Consider the following 26,906-nt stretch of genomic DNA (forward strand, 5'->3'; position numbering starts at 1 on the left):
TGTCCAATCTTCGTATCTACACGGATAATTCCTTGGCCAACGATAACCGTCCATCTACAGTACCAAAATGAAGGAACTGAAAGATGGTAAACAGAAGAAGTTAAGAAGTTTTGTATAATTATAAAGTTTGTGGGCTTAAAAAGATCGAAATTGCGATATTGATAATGATAGTGATAGTGATAGTGATAGTGATTGTGATAGTGATAGTGATTGCGATATCAATAGCGATTGCGATTGCAATTGCGATTGTAATTGTGGTACTGATAGTGATAGTGTTTAGTGATAGCTATAGCGTAAGCGATATTGATATCGATAGGGATAGGGATAGTGATAGTGATAGCGATAGCGATTGCGATTGGGATTGGGATTGGGATTGCGATTGCGATTGCGATTGCGATTGCGATTGCGATTGCGATTGCGATTGCGATTGCGATTGCGATTGCGATTGTAATTGTGGTACTGATAGTGATAGTGGTTAGTGATAGTGTTTAGTGATAGCTACAGCGTAAGCGATATTGATATCGATAGTGATAGTGATAGCGATAGCGATTGCGACTGCGACTGCGACTGCGACTGCGACTGCGACTGCGACTGCGACTGCGACTGCGACAGCGACAGCGACAGCGACAGCGACAGCGACAGCGACAGCGACAGCGACAGCGACAGCTACAGCTACAGCTACAAGGCACGGGTCTCCTTTCACGGATCAAGGGTAAAAAATCAGAATGAGAAGGGCTTTAGGAAGAGTCAACAAAGCTGGCCCAGCGCGGATTGGTAAGGTTAATTTCTGGTATAAAAAAAAAATTGGTTAGAGAAATGGTTTGTGAGTTTGTACACCGCCCTCTTATACCGAAACTACAGGGTGTCCGGAGATCACACGAAGCTGGTAAATAAGATGGACGTTTAACTGAAACCAGTAGTTTAGTAACCATGTATCGATTGAAAAGAGAAATAAATAACCATTATTGTATTATGTTTTATTTTTAAATACCTACTAGCTACTATATAATATGTTTTCGTGCTTTGGCAATTCGGCACACAAATTCTATCTCTTGTAAGAGGATATAATCGGCAGATATTTTTTTGTCTCCTGCCACCACACGGAGTTGTTTAATAATTCATACCTTCTTACATTTTCTTCCTTGTAAACACCTAATTTATAGGTAAGTAATACGTTACGTAAGTTAATCGATGTTGTGGTACTTTTAAGGTTAAGGTGAGATTATTACGAGCCTAACAACGCGAGGTCTTAGTTCACGGAAAACTACTTTATGTTGATCATTGTTTGTTTTAATAGATAGTACAACGTGAAAAAATATACAATACGGTTATAAATTATTGCTCTTTAATAATGATAAAGTAAAAACATCTTAATATATATAAATCTCCTGTCACGATGTTTGTCCGCGATGGACTCCTAAACTACTGAACCGATTTTAAATTAAATTGGCACACCGTGAGCAGTCTGGTCCAACTTAAGAGATAGGATAGCTTAGATTTTTAAGTAAAGTCACAATTTTATTTTATTGCAAATTATTTGTCTATAATTAATTGACAGTCACGTGTTATATATATATACAACTATGCTCATTTAAGGCTTAGCGATACTGAATACTTTCAAAACAAAATCAAACGCAGACGAAGTCGCGGGCAACAGCTAGTATGCTATATTGTAAAAAAAAAAATAGCCTTCAGGCAAAAATTCTTGTACACACAGAGCTAAGAACATACAGAATCATTATTGCATGTAGTGCATTCTGTCCAAAAACAGATAAGACCTCACACCTGCAGAATGTTGCTAGCTCACGAACTTTTCCCATTTTGCTCAATTTATGGCAATTACATTTTAGAACATAAGGGGTAAAATAATTACTGTCAACTGTTAAATGGGTGAAGAAAATCTCTTGCTTTGTAGTTGTATAACAAAGTCGGTTATTATTTGTCAAAAAAAAAAAAAAACACTGTTTTTAACACTCATGATATTTTTTAAATCACTTTCTATTATTTAAACTAATTAAAAAATTTATAAAAAATGTTCTGTCTTGGACGTCCGTGTGTCTGTATGTGCGGATCCCGTATCTTATAGTCACGATAACGAGCGAAATACTTCACTCATCGAGTTGTTTTTTTTTATATGCTTCAGTATTTTGAGGAATAGAAGCCAATTTTTTTTCACAGTAATAAATAATTAAATGTTGTTTTATTATTATTTACAAATAATCTCAATTTTATTGTAATGAATGAGATTATGAGGCGTGCACTTTTGGATTTTCCAACTAAGCATTTAATAGTTCTCTCGCTTTCTCCTAGAACCCTTCAGCAGATCTTGACCCGATGAAAAGAGGTCCACAAGGAAAGTAACCTCTCAAACAAAAAAATATATTTCAAATCGCTTCATAAATTACAGAGTTCTGAGCTAACAAATAAATAACAAAAATACAACCGAATCAAGAACCTCCTCCTTTTTTGAAAGTCAGTTAAAACGACACACTTTTGCATTTATGATAATATGTTTATTACGTACATTACGTGCCTACCTACGCTTCGTACTTATTATCCCTACCAAGGAGTCCCTTTATTGCGTGACGATAAAATTGTTACGCAGTCGTAGGTACCGGTTCTGTAAGGTTCACTCAGTGTTTAAAAACTCGCTTGGAGGTTCGACATCATTATAACTACAATTATGTTCATTTATTTGCTCTTGTTTATTATTTTGACTGTGTTCTGTTTATGTTTGCGATATGTGAGTGCGCGTTTAAATAAATTAGTGCCTACCATACCGAATGCTATGTCTATTCTTGAAATCGGATTTTATAATATCAATATGAAAGGTTAGTCAGCGGTATATCAAATTAATAATCTTATATAATTAAGGTCATTTCTGAACTAAGCAACAAATATAAATTCTGTAATACAATTTTTTAATTATGCAATGGTTGTCGGCGCACGCGCATCTATCAAGAAAATTTTGATGACAATGTAATGCCTTGTCTAGCTACAAATAAGATTTCCTGGGTGGAAAGGGGGAGGAATCTAAAATAAACAAAAACAATACAAATTTAAACAAATTAGTAAACATTAGAAATAAATATAGAAAAAAAAAATACATATTTGCTATTGGATATATAGATAATGGTTGCATGCGATTTCGTTCGGTTTTTTATGCTGAATAGCTTTCGGTAAAAATGATTTACCGTCTACAAATTAACTATGTTTTGTTTAGCGACCATGCAATAAACGTGAATGAGTTATTAGCTGAAATCAATACAAACCAGAGTTGTAGATGACAAAATGTCTGAAGTGTCTGGTTTCCGAAGTATGAGCTATCAAAGATGTCGGATGACGGAGATAACTTCGCAGAAAAGACTGTTAATGAATAATTAAAATTAAAATGTAACCTACAAATTGGCTCCCAAGTTATACGGTAATTGAAGTTTTGATTTACTTTAAAAGCCTAAAACCGGGAAAACATAACAAAATAAATCAAACATGTCCGGAAATACCGTGTAGATTGTCTTTGACGGAGGATCTCTTTGGATCATCTGTCAAATGTAGGTTTAATGTTAAATTTAAGTTTATTCACTAGATTTCGTTAGATTACGTCAGTAAAACCTTGATAGTTTAAATCCCTGAAACTTCGAGTTGCTGGACTTTTATATCACTTATCAATGTTGTTAGACGGCCGATTGGCGCAGTGGGCAGCGACCCTGCTTTCTGAGTCCAAGGCCGTGGGTTCGATTCCCACAACTGTTAAATGTTTCATGAACTTTTTTTTTCGTATTCGGTTTTTATATTCGTACTGTAAGTAGTTACGCATATTATTCATAAAAGTATTCATCAGTAATCTTAGAACCCGTAACACAAGCTACGCTTACTTGAGACTACATGGAGTTCAAGTATTGTCGTGGTATATTTATTTATTTATGCCCACTATTGCTTATAGATACAGATTTTATGATTTTTATTAGTGTTTTTACCTACACTTGGATGAATTATCAATTTTATAAATTAAAATGCATATAAAAATTTCCGGAACCGACACGATTTGAATCTGCGACTCTCTGAAATGTATTAAATTACAGATTTTATTTTATCAAAATTAAGCTTAATTTGCTATACTCCGCGAAAAGCAGAAGAATCTGTATGGTGTAATTTATAATTTCTTCAATATTGCCGAAGATCTGTTTGGTGTGGGGTATAAGGATTGAAGAAATTATAAATTACACCACACAGATTCTCCTGCTTTTCGCAGAGTATAGCAAATTAAGCTTCATTTTGATAATATATCATGGATTTCCGCAAAGTAACGCCTGCTTCTATCCAATAGATTTTATTTTGAAAAAAAAAATAGTTAAGTAGTTAAAGTAGAAACCATTGTAAAAAATTATAATCCTTTTTGAAATAGGTATCAGTAACCTATAACAGTCCACTGCTTTGCCGAAACCTTCTCCTAATGGGAGCGTCTGCCCATAATAACCACGCTGGCCAGACGGGTTTGTGGTCGCAGTAGATCGAACACGGTACAATAAGATAATTTTCGTTTCCAGATATATTTAAAAAAATCACTCACATAGGTGAATGGACGAATACAAATGGCGGCGTAGCAAAATTTACATTAGGACCAATTATAATATATGGTAAGTAGGTAATTAAAATACAATTTTAAAATAATTAACCAAGGTCGTTTTTCTGCCTTCTACTTTGTTGGGAAATTATGATTAAAATTATTCTAAGTATTAAAATAACTTCAAAAATAGAAACGAAACGACGAAAGGACTTCGGTAAGGAAAATCCCAATTGTGGACCTATTTAAAAAATTAAAATAACTCCCAAATTAAAAATATTCTAGGGTCCCCATTGCTAGTAAGTCAGGATCTGGTGAAGGTATTCATTGGAAATAGAGAGAGGGAATTCCTTACATAAAGCAATGTCCAGTGTGTGTTTTCAAATCAATTGAAACTGAATAAATGTGTGTGTTCAGAGTAAAATATATGTTAATTTTTACTAAATTTTTGTATAAAGGGGTTACCTACCAGATGTAAAAGATTCTTAAGTTTTCTGAACAGTAACTACAGTGCACGGGGCACTGTAGTTACTGTTCTGTCTACTGTCTGCCACAATGAGAAGGGGTTAAGGCCGTAGTCCACCACGCTGGCCCAGTGCGGATTGGTGGACTCCACACACCTTTGAGAACATTATATAGACGCACATAACTTAGAAAAATAAGAGTTGCGAGCTGGGATTTGGCTCCTACCCAAGGCGCTATCACCGCTTGTTTCAAATGTCACTTGTCAAATCAGAAATCGAATCAGTTCATCAATTAAGTACTTTTCATTGCTTGTGTTCATTGCCTAAGATCGGCCCCTGGAATAGTTGTTGAGCAATGTTATACACAGGCGCTTGTGCAATTACTACCTTCCGTTATTCTTCTTTTTTTTGTCTGGCAGTGATCTTCCTTCAGTTGAGATGGCCTCCCTGAGTTACTCAACGTTGAGGTCTTATATGACTTCGATCCTCGGCAGACTGACTTCCCAGTTTGGGTATTTATATTTTCTGAATTTTCTCTGGTCTGGTCTGGTAAAAGGCTTTGACCGTGATACAGATACAGCCCCACTGAAAAAGACAGCCAACGAACCGATTTGTTTGTAGCATATCTGGGCGATGCCTCTTAGAAACCGTAAGGGTTTCTGTCAGCCAACCTCTAACAGGTTAATCCGCTAGACTGCATTACCAATACAATCAGGTGAGACTGCAGTCAACTTGTCAAGGGCAAACTTTGTAGTAACTAGTCGAATAAACATGATGATGACAATTTTCTGAGCTTTTATCAGTATATTAAAATGCCAAAAATGTTATATTTTCCAGTTATATCATCGGCAGAGGACCTGACGACAGTTTTAACCCGAAGCCTGGACAAAATGTTCATTTACGATCTGATAAAACCTTATGTTGGAGCTGAACTTGTCGCCGCTAGTGGTAAATATCCTATGAAATAATCTGTTTATATCTTAGTTTCTTAACAGTAATACCAAATAAATCTTCGTCGTCGTTATCAACCTCTTACCACAGTACAGTTACAGTACAGTACAGTACAGTAACAGTACAGGTCTCCTCTCAGAACGAGCGGGGTTTAGGACGCAGTCCACTAAGTTGGTAATTGGTAGACTGCCAAGGCTCTTGAGAATGTTATGGAAAACTCTTAAGCACACGGTTTTCACACGATTTCCACTAAATCAATATAACCTATAAACTTGTACCTTTAAATTCCAAATCCCATAAACGTCGGGGAATCGAAGTTTTGGAATGGTGATTCCTACTAGAAGAAGCAGTATCAATTCCATAGGTGAATGCTGACACTAAGCAAGGTGCATGATGCCAATCAATATAACAAAAATATTGGATTCTGACAGCGGGACGTTTAACCTTTTTTATATGCGCGTTTTTAATTGAAGCAATTATAATAATAATAATAATAAATAAATTTATTAACCAAAATTCACAAGTAGACTTAAAACTATTATGGTGCAATCATAAATTTTTACCAATTTTACCGTACACCACCGTGCCGTCGGCAAAAGGTAACATCTAAGGAAATCAATAAACACCCACAAAATTCCCAAAATCCCCTCAATATAATTAGGTAGGTACATCGGTTAAAGTTTAGAATTGGTAGTAGGTAGGCAGGTACTATAAATATATTATAATACCAGCTGTTGCCCGCGACTTCGTCTCCGTTTGATTTTGTTTTTTGATGTGGCATTGTTTGACGATTTTACACCATAACTCCGACAAATGATAACCGATTTAAATAATTATTTTTGAACTATAGAGGTTACAATATGTGTTTAATTTTGCCTAAACTGTGGATGGAGATAGAGGACAGACTCCTCAGCGGACAGCAGCAAAATTCTCATTAGCTTAGTGATACTAAATACTTCAGTGCTATTACTAAATAAAAAATATTAGAAATGATCTTCGTTAACCTTTAGCATATGAATCAACTAACAATGCGATTTCGATTCTTCTTTTAACGATTACTATTCTTTGTGAGTGATAAAAGGAGCTAAGGCTGATCAGACAGTTCTTTTAAGATATTGTTACTATTTGGATTGAAAAAGTACTTTTTAAAAACTACACCAGTTTTTTTTTATAAGACAAGAACTACTAATTAATTGAATGTCTCATCAAAAACTAAAACAAACGCAGACGAAGTCGCCGGCAACAGCTAGTTATATTATAATTGATGTTTAAATGTCTCATAATATTTAGTTTTTTACTGAGAATTATGTTTTTTTTATCTTTTATGGGTTTATAAATCTATAACTGGTTATATTTCCTTCTCATTGCAGTGCCGGTTTGGAAACGCAATAGAAGAATGTTGGACATGGCGTTCAAACCACACATTTTAGACGGTTACCTTGAATTGTTCAACCAGCAAGCGGTGCGCCTTACTGGAATCATGGCCAACCACGTTCATAACGAAATGGACTTTACTAACGTCATAACTCGAAATGTTTTGGAAACTATAAGCCGTGAGTGCTTCATTCTATGACCGTTATTATTGATTTGATGTTCGTTGAAAATAACTCAGACTTAGTATTTTTTATGTTTATAATCAATGATGAAGCATAAGCATCTGTTACGGTTTTTTTTTGAATCCGTAAGAATTATTTTGTTTAATGGAATAAAAAGTATCTTTTATATACGTCTCCAGCATAGAAGCTGTCAGCAAATTTCATTAAGATCGGTTGATCTTTAGATCCACGCATAGGTAACACAAAACAGACGATTCATGTCCAACGAGAATGATTGTCAGGCAGAATTTGGGGACAACAATAAGGTATCCCATGTCCATTTCCACAATGCAAGCTAATATCTTTTTAATTTCCAGCAACACAAGTATTAGTTTTGATTTGTAAGTGATAGTTATTGAGCAAGATATCAGTTATTTCTGCAAACTGATATCAGTTGCCACCCTTCAGTTGTCTTGAAATGTCTTAAAAAGGAAAAAGGACTATCTGCAAGGTGTGCAAATGCTTAATTGCAGAACCGAAAAATAATATCTATAAATTATCCTTGATTTCGTTTGTTGAGCATTCCAGTTTTCTTGTCTGCCGTGGTATGATAAATAGCCTGGAGCACATCTAACTAAACAATTCCTGTTGAAAACAGTTCAGTCTTTCTTGAGGTAAAGTTTAGAGTAGATTGATTCCTCGTGAAGTCCTAGGACTGTCCTGTTAGAAATCCGTAAGAATCGTTACAGTGATGTCAAATTTTAATGAATAAAATATTTAAGGTTTTTTTGTTTGACTAAATAAAACCAGTCTCCCTGACAGATTTTGGCCACCGTGGTCAAAATCCCGAGTGCACTCTCTAATAATTCCTTTACTCTCATAGTCCGATAGGACGGCAGCTCCAACAGGACCGAAAACAGCTCAGGCGTGGTACCGACAGTTTTACATGTTCTCCGAGGCACAGAGATGAATCACAACCAACTTCCAAACTCCGGGCTGGTACTAAGAATGTCTTGATAGAAAAACCCAATGTATCATCCTCACCAATGACCAACGAGACAGTTGGTCTAGTGGCGAACATGTATAAAAAATTTATCTATGCAGTAAGAGGCAGAAATCATAGCCGTTCAAATTAATTTATGTAGATAATTTATAAAATGACTTAAAGTTTTCTAAAATGACGTAAATTTTAGAGACCACGATGGGTATGAAAATAGATGGGGAAGATTTGATAACTGACAGTTACACCAAAGCAGTGGACAAGGTGATGGGAACTATAACCGACCGATTCAGATACCCTTGGAATATATTAGATTTTATATTTAACTTCAGTACTTTGAAGAAGGAGCAAGATGAAGCGCTGAAAATAATATGGAGTTTATCCGAACAGGTAAACAAAGCAAAATATTTGAAAAGTGTTGGGTTTTTAGTTCTTTTATGTTAATATGATAAGATGTTTTGTTATTCACGCATATAGGTATACGGTTTCGATGGATGGATTGATAGATTGATGGATGGATGGATTGAGAGAGACTTAAGGTTAAAATCTCCAGCATTTGTTGCATTAAAATCTCCAGCAGAAAAAACTAAAAAATTACTTCCTTTACAGATGGTCAAACAGAAGAAAGAAGAAATCTTAAACAGACAGAATAATAAAATAGACTACGATAATAAAGGTGCCATTAATCAATTATCATGATTCATAAAAGTCATCAACCTATTACGTCTCTCTTCAGAATAAGAAGGACAGAGGCCACCATGCTGTGTGATTTGTAGACTTTCACGCTCTCCAGAATATAATCGGGGAAAAATAGGACATGCCGTTTTCCTCACGATGTTTTAATTCATGTGAAAAGTAAAATATTAAAAAATATCTCACAATGCTTTTATTTCGTAAATGTTTTTTTTTTTTGTTTTCGAGCATCCCCATATAAAATCGGTTTCTCTACTATACGATGTCCTAATTAAGTTTTGAAATCCATAAATTATTTAATTTTACGAAATGGCTGCGCCCAAACTGGTTTACATTATACAATGGAATGTATTTTAAATGTTGTATTATAAATGTAGCATTATGAATTGTGCTGAATAAATTGAAATTGAAGTAAAAAGGGTAATTACTAATTAAGAAATAAATATTTCAACACATACTTATTACAGAATAAAATTATTTCGTTTTTAGAGAAAAAGTTTCAAAGTTGTCTAGAAATAATTCTTGAGAACACAATAAAAGGAGAAAGCGATAATATGTTAACTGACACACAACTAAGACAAATAATGGATAACCTCATGCTTGCGGGCTTCGATACAACTGCACCTACAATCTTGCTTATATTGGTGTGTATCGGCAGCTATCCGAATGTCCAGCAGAAGTTGTATAACGAGTAAGTGGCTTTAACTTATTTTCCCGAGATTTTATTTAGGACTGCAGTACCGATAATATACCAAACATGTATAGAGTTGAAAATATTTAACGGTTGGTTGCTACTTTTGAAATGGCCGAGGTGTTTGGTGACTTACAATGAGTAAGTTTAATAAGACATTTACTTATTTTCCCGAGATTTTGTTTAGGACTGCAGTACCGATAATATACCAAACATGTATAGAGTTGAAAATATGTAACGTTTGGTTGCGACTTTTGAAATGGCCTTAAGGAATTTACGAGGTGTTTGGTGACTTACAAATTTTAAGCGTTTTATTGTCAGATCAGAATACAGCTTTTGTCAACGTCCTGGCGTCCTCCGTGCTACTACTAACATTTACTATGATCACCAATCCGTCTGTCTTAGCGTAGTGATTATGGGCAAAAGCCCTTATTCCAGCAGTGGACTATTATTAGTCTATCGATGATGATTTTTGTTTAATTTTTGTGTTGTAAAGCGGTGACAGCCCATTGGGAAGTACTTCGACTTCCTTTTCGGGGGGCCGAGTTCGAATCCCAGCACGCACCTCAATCAAGCCATTAGCGACCCACTGCATGGCACGGGTCTTCTCCCACAATGAGTAGGGGTTAAAGCCGTAGTCCACGCTGGCCCAGTGCGCATTGGTGGACTCCACACACCTTTAAAAACATTTTTTTTTAAATTTATATATTACGACAATGCACACATCGCCATCTAGCCCCAAAGTAAGCGTAGCTTGTGTTATTGTTACTGAGATGACTGATGAATATTTTTATGAATAATATACATAAATACTTATAATATACATATAAACACCCAGACACTGAAAAACATTCATGCTCATCACACAAACATTTATGTAGAACTCTCCGTCATGTTTCCTTCACTTTTAAAGCTAGTGATATTTTTATTACTTAAAACGATAGAAAAGTTAGAGATATGCTGAATTCGAACTCGGCCCCCCGAAAGTGAAGTCGAGTTCCTACGCACTGGGCTACTACTTATTCTTTTAAAAATGATGTATTCTTTGTTTCCCGTCAGGATTGTAAATGAACTTGGTAAAGAAACAAGGGATATCCGGAAAGAGGATTTGACAAAACTGCCATACTTAGAGGCGGTGATAAAAGAGACGTTGAGACTGTATCCTGCTGGTACGGTTGTCGCTCGGACCACTACAACTGAGGTACGACTGGGTGAGTCATCATCTTCAGCTTCTTTAAAAAAAAGTCCGTGTACTAATGCACACGCGATAGACGTTATACTTCTTTGGCGTAACAGGATAAAAATCTCACCAAAAATTTTATCTTTGTCCTATTCTGCGTTTGTACAAAAAACTGCTCTAACAATAGAAAAGAGGTATTTAATACAGTGAAAGATTTATTATAACGCATAGTCTAGTTTAAATCTCATTATCGGAAAACCAAGTTTTTTAATTAAAATTTGAGATTTTTGTTTGTACTATTGAATCAATTAAATGGTGAAACCTTTTATTGAAAAACAAAATTGTTGACTATAGCTAACTTCAGGATGTTGGTTTTTCGTAACGGTGTGCGCGCGTGCTAAAAAAATTTAAAGAGTATGGAACGCCCAAGTATTCACTTATTCACTTCAATACCCACAATGTTCAGGATGGCACTTAGATCTTTCATTAATTAACAGTATTATTGAAGCTAAATACCTAGTATCTTAGCAGTACTTATTTATTCTCATGACTATTATTCTTCCTTCCTATTAAAGTATTAAATTTATAAAAGACATCATTAAATCCCACCAACCTGCTTTAGAGCAGTGTTGTGGGTCTGTACTCTATAAACCTGACTTCCCAAGGAGTGAAATAAAACAACTGGACTGACTCTAATACTGTATTAGGCTTCTCTATAATTCATATTACTTGTTACCTTCAAATGACTCTACTACCAGTTCGGAATGCTGTCTTCGGCAGAGAAGACCACTGGCAAGAAACTCTACCGTTGCTCTTTTATTCAATCAATTAAAACAAGACTTATAAACACAATTACAACATTATCATATGTTATAACGCTAGGCCCTTTGATACAAGACATATAAGACAGGTCAAACATAAATACTATGATCACTTATAACATCAGGACTTTTGAAACAAATTGTTTGTACAGAGCAACCTCTGCTACATAAGCTATCTGTATGAAACAATGCTAGGGCTCCATATATGATACCTAAATAAACCAAAGGATGAGATATACTTATCTAATGCAACATCAGGTACAACCATAGTACCAACAACTTTTAACAACTCCATCACCAGTACATACGACTTGTTTCGCCACAACAATATTTCTTTAAGTGTATCGTTTCCATTATAAATCATCTCAACCCAATTTGTAACGTTCTATCCACAATACTTTACTTAATCTCCTTTCTTAATTAATTCATTTTTAAATCCGTCCTCACTTTTCTTTGCCGCCAATCTAACTTGTCAAACTCGCGTCTCCCGCCATAGATCCTATACTTTTATTTGACAGTCTACTAAAGTCCATTATTCTATTTTCAATACATTATCAATGAGTATACAAACTATGATTTGTTGATATATTTAATATAATCATCGGGTTTATCATAGATAAAGTGCTGTAATTCCCTATTTCCTAACACGCGCATCAAGAGTAAATTTCTACTCTCATCATTTTTCCCTAACGCGCCAAAAGAAGTATAACTTCAATAATGGAGGTCAGAAGTATGACAAGTTCTTTCTCGTTCTCTCTTACTTACTGATACGAAAATAAGGAATAGGTGGTAGAGGTATGTAAAGTATAAAGGCTATCAGCATAATTGCTCCTTAAATACGCTAGGGGCCACAGATCACATTTTTTTTGCAAATTTAATTTTTTTTTTATTCCACTACAAGCAGTGGCGTGCACTTCATACAAGCACAAAAGCACTGCTTACCCTAAAAGATATATAACTCGTATTGGAAGAAGATTTTGCTCTTTTATGCAATTTTCCTACTGTATGCATACCCTGGTAAGAAACCCAGCGCACGCCACTGACTACAAGTTAGCCCTAGACTGCAGTCTCACCTGGTGGTATGTGATGATGCCTGAGTCTGATATAAGGGTAAGGTAGTGGCGGGCTAACCTGTTAAGGAGTATGATAGTCATACCCCTAATCGGTTTCCACGCGACATAGCACCGGAAGACTAAATCGCATAGCGGCACGGCTTTGTCTGTAGGGTCGTACAGACCAGAAATGATAAATTCCAAATTGCTCCGACCGGAATTCGAACCCAGGAGTGTCCATCAATTTGGAGCTTAGGTATTTAGCCTCATGTGCCTGTAATTACGGCCGATTGGCGCAGTTTGCAGCGACCCTGCTTTCTGAGATCAAGGCCGTGGGTTCGATTCCCACTACTGGAAAATGTTTGTGTACATTTTCCAGTAGTGGGAATCGAACCCTGATGAGCATGAATATTTTTCAGTGTCTGGGTGTTTATATATGTTTTCTAAGTAAATATGTAGATATAAAGTTCATAAAAATATTCATCAGTCATCTTAGTACCAGTGACACAAGCTACGCTTACTTTGGGGCTAGATGGCGACTACAATACGACAATACACACATCCCCATACGCTTACTTTGGGGCTAGATGGGGATGTGTGTATTGTCGTATCGTAGTCGCCATCTAGCCCCAAAGTAAGCGCAGCTTGTGTTACTGGTACTAAGATGACTGATGAATATTTTTATGAATTTTATATCTACATATTTACTTAGAAAACATATATAAACACCCAGACACTGAAAACCATTCATACTCATCACACAAACATTTACCAGTCGCTGCCCACTGCGCCAGTCGGCCGCACAGAATACAGCATTGCAACAATGCTGCTTAGCGGCAGAAATAAGAATGGCGATAGTATTTCCCCGGATGAGCTCTGTCACAAAAAGCTGTGCTACTACATAGGTAAAATTATTACCTATGACAAGGTAAATGTTTCCAAAATTATTTACCTTACGTCGTTTGAGAGAGTATCACTAGGCTATCACCAAAATTCAAAATCCAAAATTCAAAATTCATTTATTTCAAGTAGGCCTAATATAAGCACTTTTGAAACGTCAAGTCTGTCTGTGTGTAGTGACCCTACCACTCTATTCCAATATCAACAATTATTTACATTTTACATTTTAAAATTCATTTTTCTATCGTGTGAGAGATGAAAGCGGAGCCGGATGCTTCCAAGCAACCTTGTCATTAAGAAACTCATCAATTGTATAATACCCTCGCTGTAATAAATGTGTTATAACACATTCTTTAAACTTATGCATTGTTAGGTCCAAAATTACCTTAGGAATCATTTTTAAATTATTATAAAAGCGTATACTCAATCCCTCACCGCTTCAGTTATAAATAATTCCATCTTATCTCAATTATATTGAATAACTAGCTGTTGCCCGCGACTTCGTCTGCGTTTGTTTTTTGTTTTTCGAAAGACATGTGGCATTCGATTTAGATGTAATTCTACGCACTTTATGTATTTAGGATAGCTAAGCCTTAAATGACGGGTTGGCTGCCGTCCGCTAAGGAATTGTGTCCTCTATCTCCAATTACGTTCATCAGATCAACACAAAATTTGGGCAAAATTAAACAGACATTATAACCTCTATAGTACAAATATAATTAATTAAATCGGTTATAATTTGTCGGAGTTATGGTGTAAAATCGTCAAACACTTTCCTCCCCTTTCCCAAAGGAACCGAGCTTAATGTCGGGATAAAAAGTATCCTATATTACTTCTAACACTTCCAAAAATATGTGTACAAAGTTTCATGAGGATCGGTTAATTTTTGCGTGAAAGCATAACAAACAGACTTACATTGACATTTATAATATTAGTAGGGATAGGGATAGGGAAGTATGGATAGGGAAGTAGGGATTAAATAATACAGAAGCGTTGTTAACCTAAAAGAGTCATAGCCGAAATAGCTCAGTTGGGAGAGCGTTAGACTGAAGATCTAAAGGTCCCTGGTTCGATCCCTGGTTTCGGCAGTTTTTTTTTTATTTTTTCCTACTAGCTTTTTTAACGTTAAGTTAATATATTAAGATAATGTATTTCGGGACATCAATCCCGAACATCGGGAAATCGATTTAAGTAGGAAGCTACTTAAATTCAATCCCATGACCCAGTCACCAGGCGATGAGTCGGAACACCGTGGGGTTTAAGTCGGTAAGAGTCCGGCATAACCACTGCACCTCCCCGTGGTGTAGTGGTATCCATGAGGATTTCCCCAAACCTATACCCACTAAACTAAATTATGCTACTTAAAACTTTTCCACATCGAGCATAAGATGGAATGTATATTAATTTTGTGTAAGCATTTTGTGTGAAGACTATAGTCGTAAAAATGTAATAGGCCCGTTTTGACATTTGTGCAAGACCATAGAATGTAAAATGGAACGAAACTGAAAGAAACAATAAAATAAAAATCAATTACATAAAGTGTTTTAAAAAATACGTAAATTTTTTTGGGACGTTAAATAATATGAAAGAATATATCGCGAGTTTTCTTTTGCGCTTACTTTATAGTAGCATGAAAGTTATAATTCTTGCGAAACGTTCCGAAAACAGTTACGTTCTCAGTCTTTTTTTTTTTATACTAGAGCTGCAACCATTTTTTTACTGAATATCGAAATTAAATATTGTGTTGTAATCTTTACTGCAAAGAATGAGCTTGGTTCTCAAAATGGGTTCTAAATAATGAGTCTTTGATGTATCTGACCAAGCGGTACATGACTAAAGCATCCCCGCGCGCACTGCCCAGTTTTTCGTTCCTCATCTTGTAAAGTTGACTGTGCGCTCGTTTAAGTTTTATATGTATTGTTTACTATTACGTTAACTATGGCTCTTCTATTTTTGACATTAATTTAAACATAGTGATTTGACTCGATTTTTGTGTTTGTTGTTATATAGTATTAACTCTGTTTCAACATGTTGAAAAGTGGACGTATAATCAACAGCCAGTCACGCGTATTGGTTGTGAAGTTAAAGGAATACTTTGAACGAACGAACACTTTACAATACATAATAATATCAATCAAGTACTGATACAAACTTGAATTGATTTATCGTGAGTATCGAGTCCCGAGTCTTATGGTTCCATAACTAGTTACGTCGCGGTGACAAATGTCAAAACGGGCATATTACTTTTTTACGACTATAAGTATTTATATCGCTGAACATCATCATCACCACTCATCATCACTTTGTATGATATAGTAATTGATATATATATTTATTTTTAATTTGTTAACTGCTCTTCTCTTGTGTACAACCTAACCCTTAAGTCTGTGTTTTTTTGTTTTTTCCTTTCCTTGATTGGGTTGCCTGGCAGAGATCGCTTTTTAGCGATAAGGCCGCCCATTGTACCTGTGTTTTATTGTGTTGTTTTTGTTTATAATTTAATTTCTGTTAGGTGTACAATAGTGTATTTTCATTTTTCATTTTTTTTTCATCATCTACGGGAAACAAAGGTCAACAGGTGAACATAAAAGCCTTTCCGCTGCCTTACCCGGTCATACATTTTTCTCATCCAATCACTTAAAGCCATTGTTTACGGCCGAGTGGTACAGTGGGCAGCGACCCTGCTTATTGAGTCCAAGGCCGTGGGTTCGATTCCCACAACTGGAAAATGTTAGTGTGATGAACATGAATGTTTTTCAGTGTCTGGGTGTTTATCTGCATATTATAAGTATTTATGTATATTATTCATAAAAATATTCAACAGTCATCTTAGTACCCACAACACATGCTACGCTTACTTTGTGGCTAAATTCGGGGCATTGTCGTAGTAAATATATTATTTAATATTTATTTATTTATTGTAAAGCCCTGTCCAGTAGGAGAGTGGGAGGGAAGTGGGATGACCCACTTCTGTCCCGTCTTCTCATCATAACCCGCTTCTCTCAACGGCTATCGGTTTTGCGACAAACACGCCCCACCTACTGTCACTTTATCGTACTATTATTTCGGGCTGTGGCGATTCGCCTTTGTATTTTATGTTACTAGCAACATTATTGTCTATGTTTAAACAAGTTCAAAACTGTTGACTGTTGATTAGAACTTAACTTCGATTCATAGCTACTAACGGAAGATGTAAAACTTATAACATAAATGTGTTTCATATTCATAATAAACAATTATAATTTAATGTAACAAATGGGATTATTATTGTAATTTCTCACTTCACTTTGGTTATTTTATGGATGGATGGTAACACAGAAATCCAAATATTTCTGTGTTATGATAACATGTAAATTGTAAGTCTATATTACGCCGCACACAACATTATCCGTTTCACCCTAGCGTAAAGGTTGTGTCGCATAGTTCTAGATTTGTAGCTACTGTTAACAAAAATTGTAAAATTCTCTTTATATGCTGTCCAATAAAGTCTCAACATAATCATAGTACATGACAATATTATATTGTTCAGCCAGTCTCTATCAAATGCTTAAGAGTTCAATGAATTTGAAATTACAATTGATTAAAATTATTACGGCCCACTACAGGGCACGGGTCTCCTCGCACAATGAGAAGGGGTTAAGGCCGTAGTCCAGCACGCTGGCCCAGTGCGGATTGGTGGACTCCGCATACCTTTGAGAATGTTATGTAGAACTCTCAGGCATGCAGGTTTCCTCACGATGTTTTCCTTCACCGTCGAAGTAAGTGATATTTTTATTTACCTAAAAACGCACATAACTTAGAAAAGTTACAGGTGCGTGCTGGGATTCGAACTCGGCCCGTCGAAAGTGAAGTCGACCTCCTACCCACTGTGCTAATCACCGCTTCAATATAATACAATAAATCTCTACTTGTCGAAAATTCTTTCAGAACACTACACAATACCTGCTGGGTGCCACATTATGGGTCACATTTGGGCGTTAAATCGGAATAAGGAATATTGGGGCCCAGATGCCGATGAATTCAAACCAGAGCGATGGCTGGATGGATCTGCGCCAAAACATCCAGCTGCCTTCGCGTCTTTTTCACCTGGAAGGCGGAATTGTATCGGTAAGTTTTTTTCGACCTAGCACGGCTATCGCAGGAGACATTTTCTCCACGGGAAAAGATGAAATGTTTATCTTTTCTCACAGTTTTATCCACTATCATGGGCGCACGTAAAAATATAATAAAATACACGCTTGGTATAAAAAAACCAAAGATAAATCTGCCTTTCAGTTAAGTTTATTTATAAAAGCGTGATTTGGACGTTGGAAATTAAAATTGACACCATTCCTGACTATAGATGAAAATTATATTATTTAACAAAAATCTAATTTGGCAAATTGAAAAATGGAATAATCTTATCAAATTAGTGTATTGTCATCGGTCCTCGATATATCTAAAAAATTTGAACGGAACCACACCGTTTAAAAAGGGTCAAAATCAAGTCCAAATGTGTCGGTTACAAACATACAAACAAACATACAGGTGAAGCTAATAAAAACTTGTAAGAAAAAGAACCTATTCCCTGTGGCCGCCGTGACTTTTAAGGATTGGCAAGTGGACAAGCAATATCCCTAGTCAGTGGATATAATAGGTCTCTGGTCTGGGCATCAAAGCACTGCACACCCAAATTATTTTATATAACTTAAGTCACTTGTCATACAGATTCGGATTAATATAAATGCATAACCCTAGTTAATGCTCACCTATCCAATGTGTATCTATCTATATCTATTATCTGTAGGTACTACACAGTTGAAAAAATATTTTCTTGCATTCAATTGGCGAATTCTTGGGAGAATCTTTAGGCTATTGCACGCCTCATAAGCGAAGCGTTGAGGTTGTGCTCTACTCTCGTCATTTCAAAAAAAGCAGTTTTCTCGAAACTGAAATTGATTTTTTGTTATTTATATTGCACTTACAGGTTAATTTGAGTACACTAATATCAAGTCAAATAATTTGTCAGGCACATAAAATACATTTCAATAACAATTTTTTTATTTAACATAGTAAATAATAACATTAAACATAATCTTTTCTGGACGTCCGTGTATTGACGGGTGTATGTGGCATCAAAATTGGTCGAAAAAATTATCGTATCGGAATATTTTTTTTTTAATTATCTAAAGTAACACACGACATAATTTCTTAGTTAATATGAGCGTTAAATTCACTGTCGTTAAATTTCCATGTAATTATTCTAGCTAATATTAATTGTAACTTTCAATGTGCAATCATTATGACATCCCGTGTCTTGTTTACAAAAAATGAATAAAAAAATGAGATTATGAGGCGTGCACTTTTGGATTTTCCAAATTTTTAACACTAAGCGACCTTATTAAGGCAACAAAAACAAAACGTTAGATAGAACGCCTAGCAAAAAGAAATAGCACCGGTGGGTGGGCGTACATTAGCATTTTAAAGTTGGTAGGATAAACATATCAGAAGTTACGCGGTGAAAGAAATTAAGGACGTGAGGAATCGCTTTTGATAAAAAAAACAACCTGGAATGTAATAAATATTATTAGCATTGTTATTTTTTCGTAGTAGGTAATAATTGCCGGACTTAGTTGAACCACCTGATGCTCGTAAGTCGTAAAAATTGCTCGCCTGTAAACAGCGACCCACATCGAAGGGCATTCAGTGTGAATGACAGCCGCAACCATCAGACTGGAACCCAGAAATACTGCTTGGCGGCAGAAATAAGAATGGCGGTTGCACTTTCCCGGACGAACTCTGTCATAAAAGCTGTGCTACTATATTATGAAAATTAGGCTTAATTTGCTATACTCCGCGAACAGCAGCAGAATCTGTTTGGTGTAATTTATAATTACTTCAATTCGTATACTCCACATCAAACGGATCCTCGGCAATGTACCCTCTACGCACGTTTCGTTCCGAAACCGAAGCATCCTCAGAAAATGTTGACATTACAATGAATAATTGTTAAGACTACTACTACTAAAAAAGTGGCCTAGTGGTTAAAGCTATGTCCTCCCGTTTGAGGTTACCAAGTTTGATTCTCATCCCTGGCACGGACGACTTACTCTAACTTATCGTAGAGAAGTGCGCTATTAATAAAAGGAAAATAAAATATGACTTGCTTAAACGGTTAAGGAAAATATCGTGAGGAAACCGGCATGCCTGAGAGTTCCCATAATGTTCTCAAAGGTTTATGAAAACAGTGAAGTCTACCAATCAGCACTTGGCCAGGGTGGGGGCCTCATTCCTTGAGGAGACCCGTGATTGATAATATTAAACATCGAATTACAAAAAAATAAATAAAGAAATAAACAAAATTAAAGAAAAACTTAATAATAAACATGCATTAGTTAGTTGGGTACCCATCTTAATATAATCGAGTAAAGGCCTCCTCCATCTTGCCCCACTGCACTCTATTAGTGGCGAGCCTCGTCCAAGTGGGCCCTGCGACAGCTTCAATGTCGTCTCTCCAACGAGCGCGCGGTCTTCCTCGCTCGCTCCACCGGTCATCTTTGGACACGCCACATGACCCGCCCATCGCCAATTCAGTTTACACGCCGTCAATGATTACCTAAAATACTAATAATTGTTTTACAGGTAAATCATTTGCAATGGCGATGTTGAAGATTACACTGACACACGTCATCAGAGGGTTTCACATCACCGCTGATGACAAGAAGCTAGAACTCGAGTTTGTTGTACTGCTCAAACCTGTGGCAGGGCATTTGATGACTTTAAGGCTGAGACAGGATCATAATAATTGAGCCTATTAAAACAGTTTTATTTAAAAACGCTTCTTCTCTTTTTCATCTGCCTCCCGTTACTAAAGTATCGAACGACCGCCATCTAATTACAATACTGGGAAATCGTACTGCCACTAGACGCCGCTCTTTCGATACCATATACTTAAATCTTTTCTAACTGTCACGCAATCGAATAATTAAACGTAGGTGGGAAATCTCCCACTCTGGTGTGATTACAGTAAAACGTTATTCCTTTCCAGTACATAACTCTTTATGTTTAAATCCATTATATATATATACACACTCTTTGTTTTGTTATAAGTCGATTAATTAATACCATTACCTAGTTACGATTAAAATTTAAAATTACAATTTTTTTTATATTATATTTAAAGTACATAATATTTACGTATGCTTTACCTAATTAATGTTTAAAAAAACATTTACATACAATGGAACAGAAATTCACTGAAACGCAGTATTTGATCGACTGCGGCGAAGCAACAGAGGGGTTGCTTACTTTATATAACACTAGCTGTTGCCCGTGACTTCGTCTGCGTTTATTTATGTTTTTGAAGCATCCTGTAGGAACAGTTTGAGAGAAGTGTGACATTCAACTAGGATTAGTTCTACTGATAATTTTAAGTTGTGTGTTCTTGTAAAAAAACGGGTGTAGTTTATTAGAATAAAAAATAATATTGCGATACTAATGTAGCCCATTTTTGTTTTCAGCAGTGATATAATAAAAATAAAATTAGAACACAAAATTGCTGACGCTAAAAAACTATGATGGATTCCCTTGAGGACTTTTTTCTTGGTCATAATAAGTACTTGCATCATTTAGTACTTATATCATTTTATTGTATCACCAATAGTTTTCTCAGCGCACGCAAAGCAATAAATTGTATAGGCCAAATTTTGTTACTTAGGGTTACATTCTTTGAATTTTCTTCTCTATTTTTTTTATGATATGTTACTTCATGATTGTTTAGCTTTCTTTTGGCGAACAAATGCTTAAAATCGGTCCAGTATTACATGGCATTACTTTAGAATGAGAAGGATTTAGACCATAGTCGTTGACACAGGACTAGTGCGGATTGGTAGACGCGTACACTGTTGACGGCATCGTGCAGAACTCTCAGGCATGCAGGTTTCCTCACGATGTTTTCCGACGCCGTGTCAACAAGTTATAGTCTTAAAACGCACATAACTTAGAAAAGTGAGAACTGTGTGCCTGGGATCGAACTCGGTCCACCGTAAGAGAGGCCAAAGCCTTAACCACTCGGCTATTACGATTTATACAGAATATATCGCCTATGCCTTTTAAACGCCACTGAATTGGAATTGTGTCCTGGTTTAAGTATTTAAGTACTACGGAAGTTTAGATTAATTAAACTGCAATCCACATAGTATCTTTTCTAAGATTAAGTAACTTGCAACAATTAACCTGACTTCCTGAATTACTTACGCGAGTGCACGGAAACGCGCCAGAAAGCATACAATTTCCGAAATCAACTTAGTTTTAGGTATATGGACACAAGTTCTATTCATCGCTTAAGATGACGCTTGCGACGGATTGCAAGCTATCTCTCTCTATCTTTCAATCTCGACTAAGAATCGGGACCGATCAGAACCGAAATTCTATGTACCGACCGGCAGGTTGATTACGTATCTCGCAACAGGCTTGCGACAGTCAGTCAACGTCACCGTTCCATACAATAAATAAACAAAAGTTACGTTTGACAGCAGTGATTGCAAGATTTACGTGAACAAAAGTGACGTTTGACAGCTGTCGCAAGCCTGTTGCGATTAGCCTGTCGGTATTAAAGATACTATGTGGACAGCAGTGTAATTAATATAAAATCCGTAGTACTTACGTACGTACGTACACTGCTGTCAAACGTCACTTTTCCATACAATAAATAAACAAAAGTGACGTTTGACAGTGATTGCAAGATTTACGCCTGTCTCAAGCCTGTCGCGAGATACGTGATCACCAGGCCGGCGGATTTTGGAAATGTACGTTGTCCATTCCGGTACCTCGAAGGTCACGTAAGCCGTGTCTCATATACTATCATTGACGAGTGACGTGTGATTATTTAGAGCAGCCTGGAGACTCAACGATCTTACATCTACTTCCCCTATGGGAAAAGAAGCTTCTACCATTGGGTCATTAAATAAAATAAAATAAATAAAATAGCCTTTAAGGTATTTCACAGAAGAGTCACCTGAGTTTTTTTCGTTCGCGAGCATGATACGTGTCTTCGGGAATGCTCTTCCAGCTTTCATTTTCCCCAGCACCTACAATATGAGTACCTTCAAATCAAGAGTCAAATTCAAATTCAAATTCAAAATTGATTTATTTCAAATAGGCCTAATACAAGCACTTTTGAAACGTCAAGTCTGTCCGTGTGTAGTGACTCTACCACCGGTTCGGAAGGCAGATTCTATTCTATTTTTCACGGAGGGATTCACGTGATTTAAGTTTATATATTGACCGTACAGCTCTTTTCTGCAATATGAATATAGTTTCAATATCAGCAGCTTTGCCCCATAATAAGATCCCGTGAATAGGCATCTTCTATGGGGGGGGACGATGAAGCACTTGGCGACCTGGGCGGCCTGCTAAGCTACTGGAGTGAGCTCGGCTGGCTGGAGTGACCCAGCGGGGAGCCGTACCAGTGGCACTACGTACAACGGAAGGTTCCGGCCGACCATGTACGGAGACAAGCCCAGAGAAAGAAGAAGAAGAAGGCATCTTCTAGGCATGCGCGCTCCACCTTAGGCTGCATCATCGCTTACCATCAGGTGTGATTGCAGTCAAGCTCGTTTATAAACATTAAAAAAAAATGTATGCTATCGGATGCACCTTAATGACATAACTAATCAAAAACGTACTGAGATATTATACCAACCGGGACTACAAGAAGTTATCTTAAATCCGTGTTCAGGATCTATCTGTGCCAAACTTCGTCAAGATCGATGCAGTGCTTGAGCCAAATATGCGAGTATATAAAAAAAAACAAAACAGACGCACTTCCGAAATTATAATATTAGATACGGATTAAGGATTCTTTGAATATTAATAATGTGCATAAATGTAATGTTGCCTACAGCCTACTACTTTGTTTTTAATTTAGTGACCGTCTATAAATAACAATTAACGAATTAACTTAGCACATCGATCAACAAAGAGTACTTATATAAACGTAATAAAATAAACTTTGGAGTAGGTAATAGTTGGTTATAATGAAGAAGCGGTTAGGTGAAGGTGCTGGAATGGCAGCCCCGCACTGGTACACGCAGCGTTGGTCGACCCCCGACGAGGTGGACGGACGACATTAGAAGCGTTGCAGGTAGCCGCTGGATTCAAGCGGCACAAAACCGTGGAATCTGGAACTCCCTACAAAAGACCTATGTCCAGCAGTAGTGGACGTATATCGGTTGATATGATGATGAGCCCAGTGGGTAGGAGCTCAACTTCACTTTCGGGGGGCCGAGTTCGAATCCCAGCACGCACCTCTACCTTTTCTAAGTTATGTGCGTTTCAAGTAGTTAAAATTTCACTTGCTTCAACTCGGCACCTGGCTTTTTATGTCAGTGGCCTTTCGCCTTCGCACTTCGCACAGACATCCATATAATCAAAAAATTCAAAATTCAAAATTCATTTATTTCAAGTAGGCCTAATTTATAAGCACTTATGAAACGTCAAGTCAACATTTTAATCAACATTTCAAACACTGCCAATCGCTGATTGGCAGTGATTAAAATGACATCTGACATGTCTTCGAAACAGGCGGGATATTCTTGATCTGTGTTTTTAACATAAAATATTTCAAAACAAAATTAAATGTAACAACCTTCAAAAATAACAGTTTTTATTTGATTAAAAGTACAATGTTTTTTCCATAATTAACCTGGACCCCCAAACTAGGATAACCCGTGTCTTGGGGGTCAGCGTCTTCCCATATGTGCATCTAGATTAGAGAGGAAAAAAAACCAGAGAGAATACATGTTTGGCAGTTTACATTATCAACATACAACAATTCGTTACTTCGCGTACTGAGGCAGAAGATACAAATTAATTAATTGATTAATGTCAAAATAATCATGAAAAAACGAACAATATTACCAGGGTATTATAAATTTACATGCTAATAGCATGTCTATATTATATACCTAACTACTTAGCATATTAACTTTAGTTGCATGACGATTGCACGCGAAGAAGGCGTCACACTTTATTAAAAAAAAAGAAACATAAAGAGAACCTGTCGTGTGCTACTGCTTTTAAAATTATTTTATAGTCTCTTTGAAATATTATATTTAAAGCCAAACAGGTGTTACTATTTAATAGAAAAAAAAAACAAAAAAAAACTTTGTAAATCGGGGACCTTTTAAAATTATTTTCGTATTATTATATTTAAAGCGAGTATTAAAATATCATTATAATATAAATATTATTAGGTAATATTAATTTGTAACAAGAAGTCAAAGCTTGTGTTTTGTGTGGGTATAGGTAAGTACATTTTTTTTATTTCACTTCAAGTTAGCCTTTGACTGAAATCACACATGGTGGTAAATAACGATGCAGTCTTATTTTTAGTATTATTATATTTAAAGCGTATATTAAAAACGCAAAACAGGCGTCATTACTTTTAATCCCCGCCGCAAAATCGACTGAAACAAAAGGTTATAAGTTTAACGAGTCTGTGTGAGTTTGTGTTGCGTATGTGTCTGTCTGTGGCTTCGAATTTGCCAAACGGATGGACTAAATTCAAACTATAGATTAAACATTTTAAAAACCCCCGACGGATAATAAATAAATGTAATTCAGCATTTTCTTGGATTTGAAATTTGTCATAGTATTCTACTAGTCAACCCGTTTCTATTAATACTCGTATTTAGGGAGTTGTGAAAAAATATTTAATCCGCCATTCTGTGGCGGCGGCCATGTTGGACAGATTTTCATCAAACTTGTTTTATCACTAATTAGCTATGATCACTTTTGACTTACTCATCTTCCAAACAACAAAAACAAAATGTATGTAATCGGTTCATCCGTTCGGCCACTACGATGCCATAGACAGACGCCCCATCGTTTTTGCGCCCGGGCTATTAACACCCCGTCATTTTCGTGCCGGGGCAATAACACCCCTTCGTTTTTGCGTCGGGGTCTTAATAACACCGCTTCTTTCTTGCACCTGGAGTTAATAACACGCCTTCGTTTTTACGCTGGGTGTTAAAACACCCTTCGTTTTTGCGCTTGGGGTTAAAACACCCCGTCGTTATTGGTTTGGGGGCTAAAAACAGTATTAAAACGAAGCGTGGTCACGCAGAAAACAATTGATTATAGATTTTATATTACTACCATACCCCCAAGACTGGATCTTCACTTTGAAATCAAGAGCTAACTTAGGAATAAAAATATACTGTATTTTTTTACCTACTCGATTAAGCAATCCATTATTTTCCAATAGATATAAAACCATCCTAGAATGCTGTGGCTAATATTGTTACTAGTAAGTTCTCTATTATACTGGAGCTGGTACACCAGACGAAGGCCTGGAGATCCACCTATGCTGCCAGGATCATGGCCTTTCATAGGACACACACATTTGTTCATCGGTGACGCATCAAGTGAGTCAAACTGTAGTACAAGCAGCGAACGAAAAAAAAAAAAGTAACTACTCAAAAATGGCCTCAACGAAAACATAGCCTCGATGGGAGTGGCTTATGAAGTATGCCCCGCGTGGATTTGTTCCGCAAGTCACAATGCTGACAGATTAATTGTCGGCCAATCACAGCTGGTCCCGTGCTGCATGAAGTACGGTAGAACCACTAATGTACTTTGCGTTTAAATTCATTGTGCGTGTCAATGGTGCAATTTCACATGACAATTAAATAAATAAATAAATATACCGACAATACACTCATCGTCACCATCTAGCCCCAAAGTAAGCGAAGCTTGTGTTATGGGTGAATATGCATATAAACACCCAGACACTGAAAAACATTCATGCTCGTCACACAAACATTTTCCAGTAGTGGAAATCGAACCCACGGCCTTGGTATCAGAAAGCAGGGTCGCGCAAACTGCGCCAATCGGCCGTCGGCCAATTTGTTAGAAAGGGCGACTTCGATGGTTTTTTTCGTTTGCTGAGTATAAGCTCCTGTAGGAACCATAAGTTTTTTTGGAATTAAACGTAGCTTAAGTTACTCTCCGTCCTTTTGACTACCTCTATGTCAATTAAAAACAAATTTTAAAAAGTCAAAATCCAACTGCGT

General features: G+C 36.5%; 1 protein-coding gene and 1 non-coding gene across 3 annotated transcripts in view; both read left to right on the plus strand.

The window, feature by feature from the left end:
* The first annotated feature begins 2,596 nt into the window (after window positions 1-2,596).
* The window catches only part of LOC120634167 (cytochrome P450 4C1-like), a 32,479-nt gene continuing 8,169 nt past the window's right edge, over window positions 2,597-26,906 (plus strand). Inside the window, exons 1-9 of one of the 2 annotated variants that reach the window (XM_039904592.1) lie at window positions 2,597-2,831; window positions 4,548-4,637; window positions 5,866-5,976; window positions 7,350-7,532; window positions 8,708-8,904; window positions 9,124-9,190; window positions 9,697-9,898; window positions 10,958-11,109; window positions 17,779-17,958. In XM_039904592.1, coding sequence (XP_039760526.1) covers window positions 2,684-2,831; window positions 4,548-4,637; window positions 5,866-5,976; window positions 7,350-7,532; window positions 8,708-8,904; window positions 9,124-9,190; window positions 9,697-9,898; window positions 10,958-11,109; window positions 17,779-17,958 — 1,330 coding nt within the window. In that variant the 5' untranslated portion in view covers window positions 2,597-2,683. Of the gene's footprint in view, window positions 2,832-3,386; window positions 3,425-4,547; window positions 4,638-5,865; window positions 5,977-7,349; window positions 7,533-8,707; window positions 8,905-9,123; window positions 9,191-9,696; window positions 9,899-10,957; window positions 11,110-17,778; window positions 17,959-26,906 lie in introns of those variants that run through there. The other variant, XM_039904593.1, reaches the window with a different exon arrangement.
* On the plus strand, window positions 14,867-14,939 carry Trnaf-gaa. The gene has a single exon. It is a non-coding gene; the product is annotated as a tRNA-Phe (tRNA).

Source organism: Pararge aegeria, chromosome 23 (genome assembly GCF_905163445.1).
Source record: "Pararge aegeria chromosome 23, ilParAegt1.1, whole genome shotgun sequence".
NCBI lineage: Eukaryota > Metazoa > Arthropoda > Insecta > Lepidoptera > Nymphalidae > Pararge > Pararge aegeria.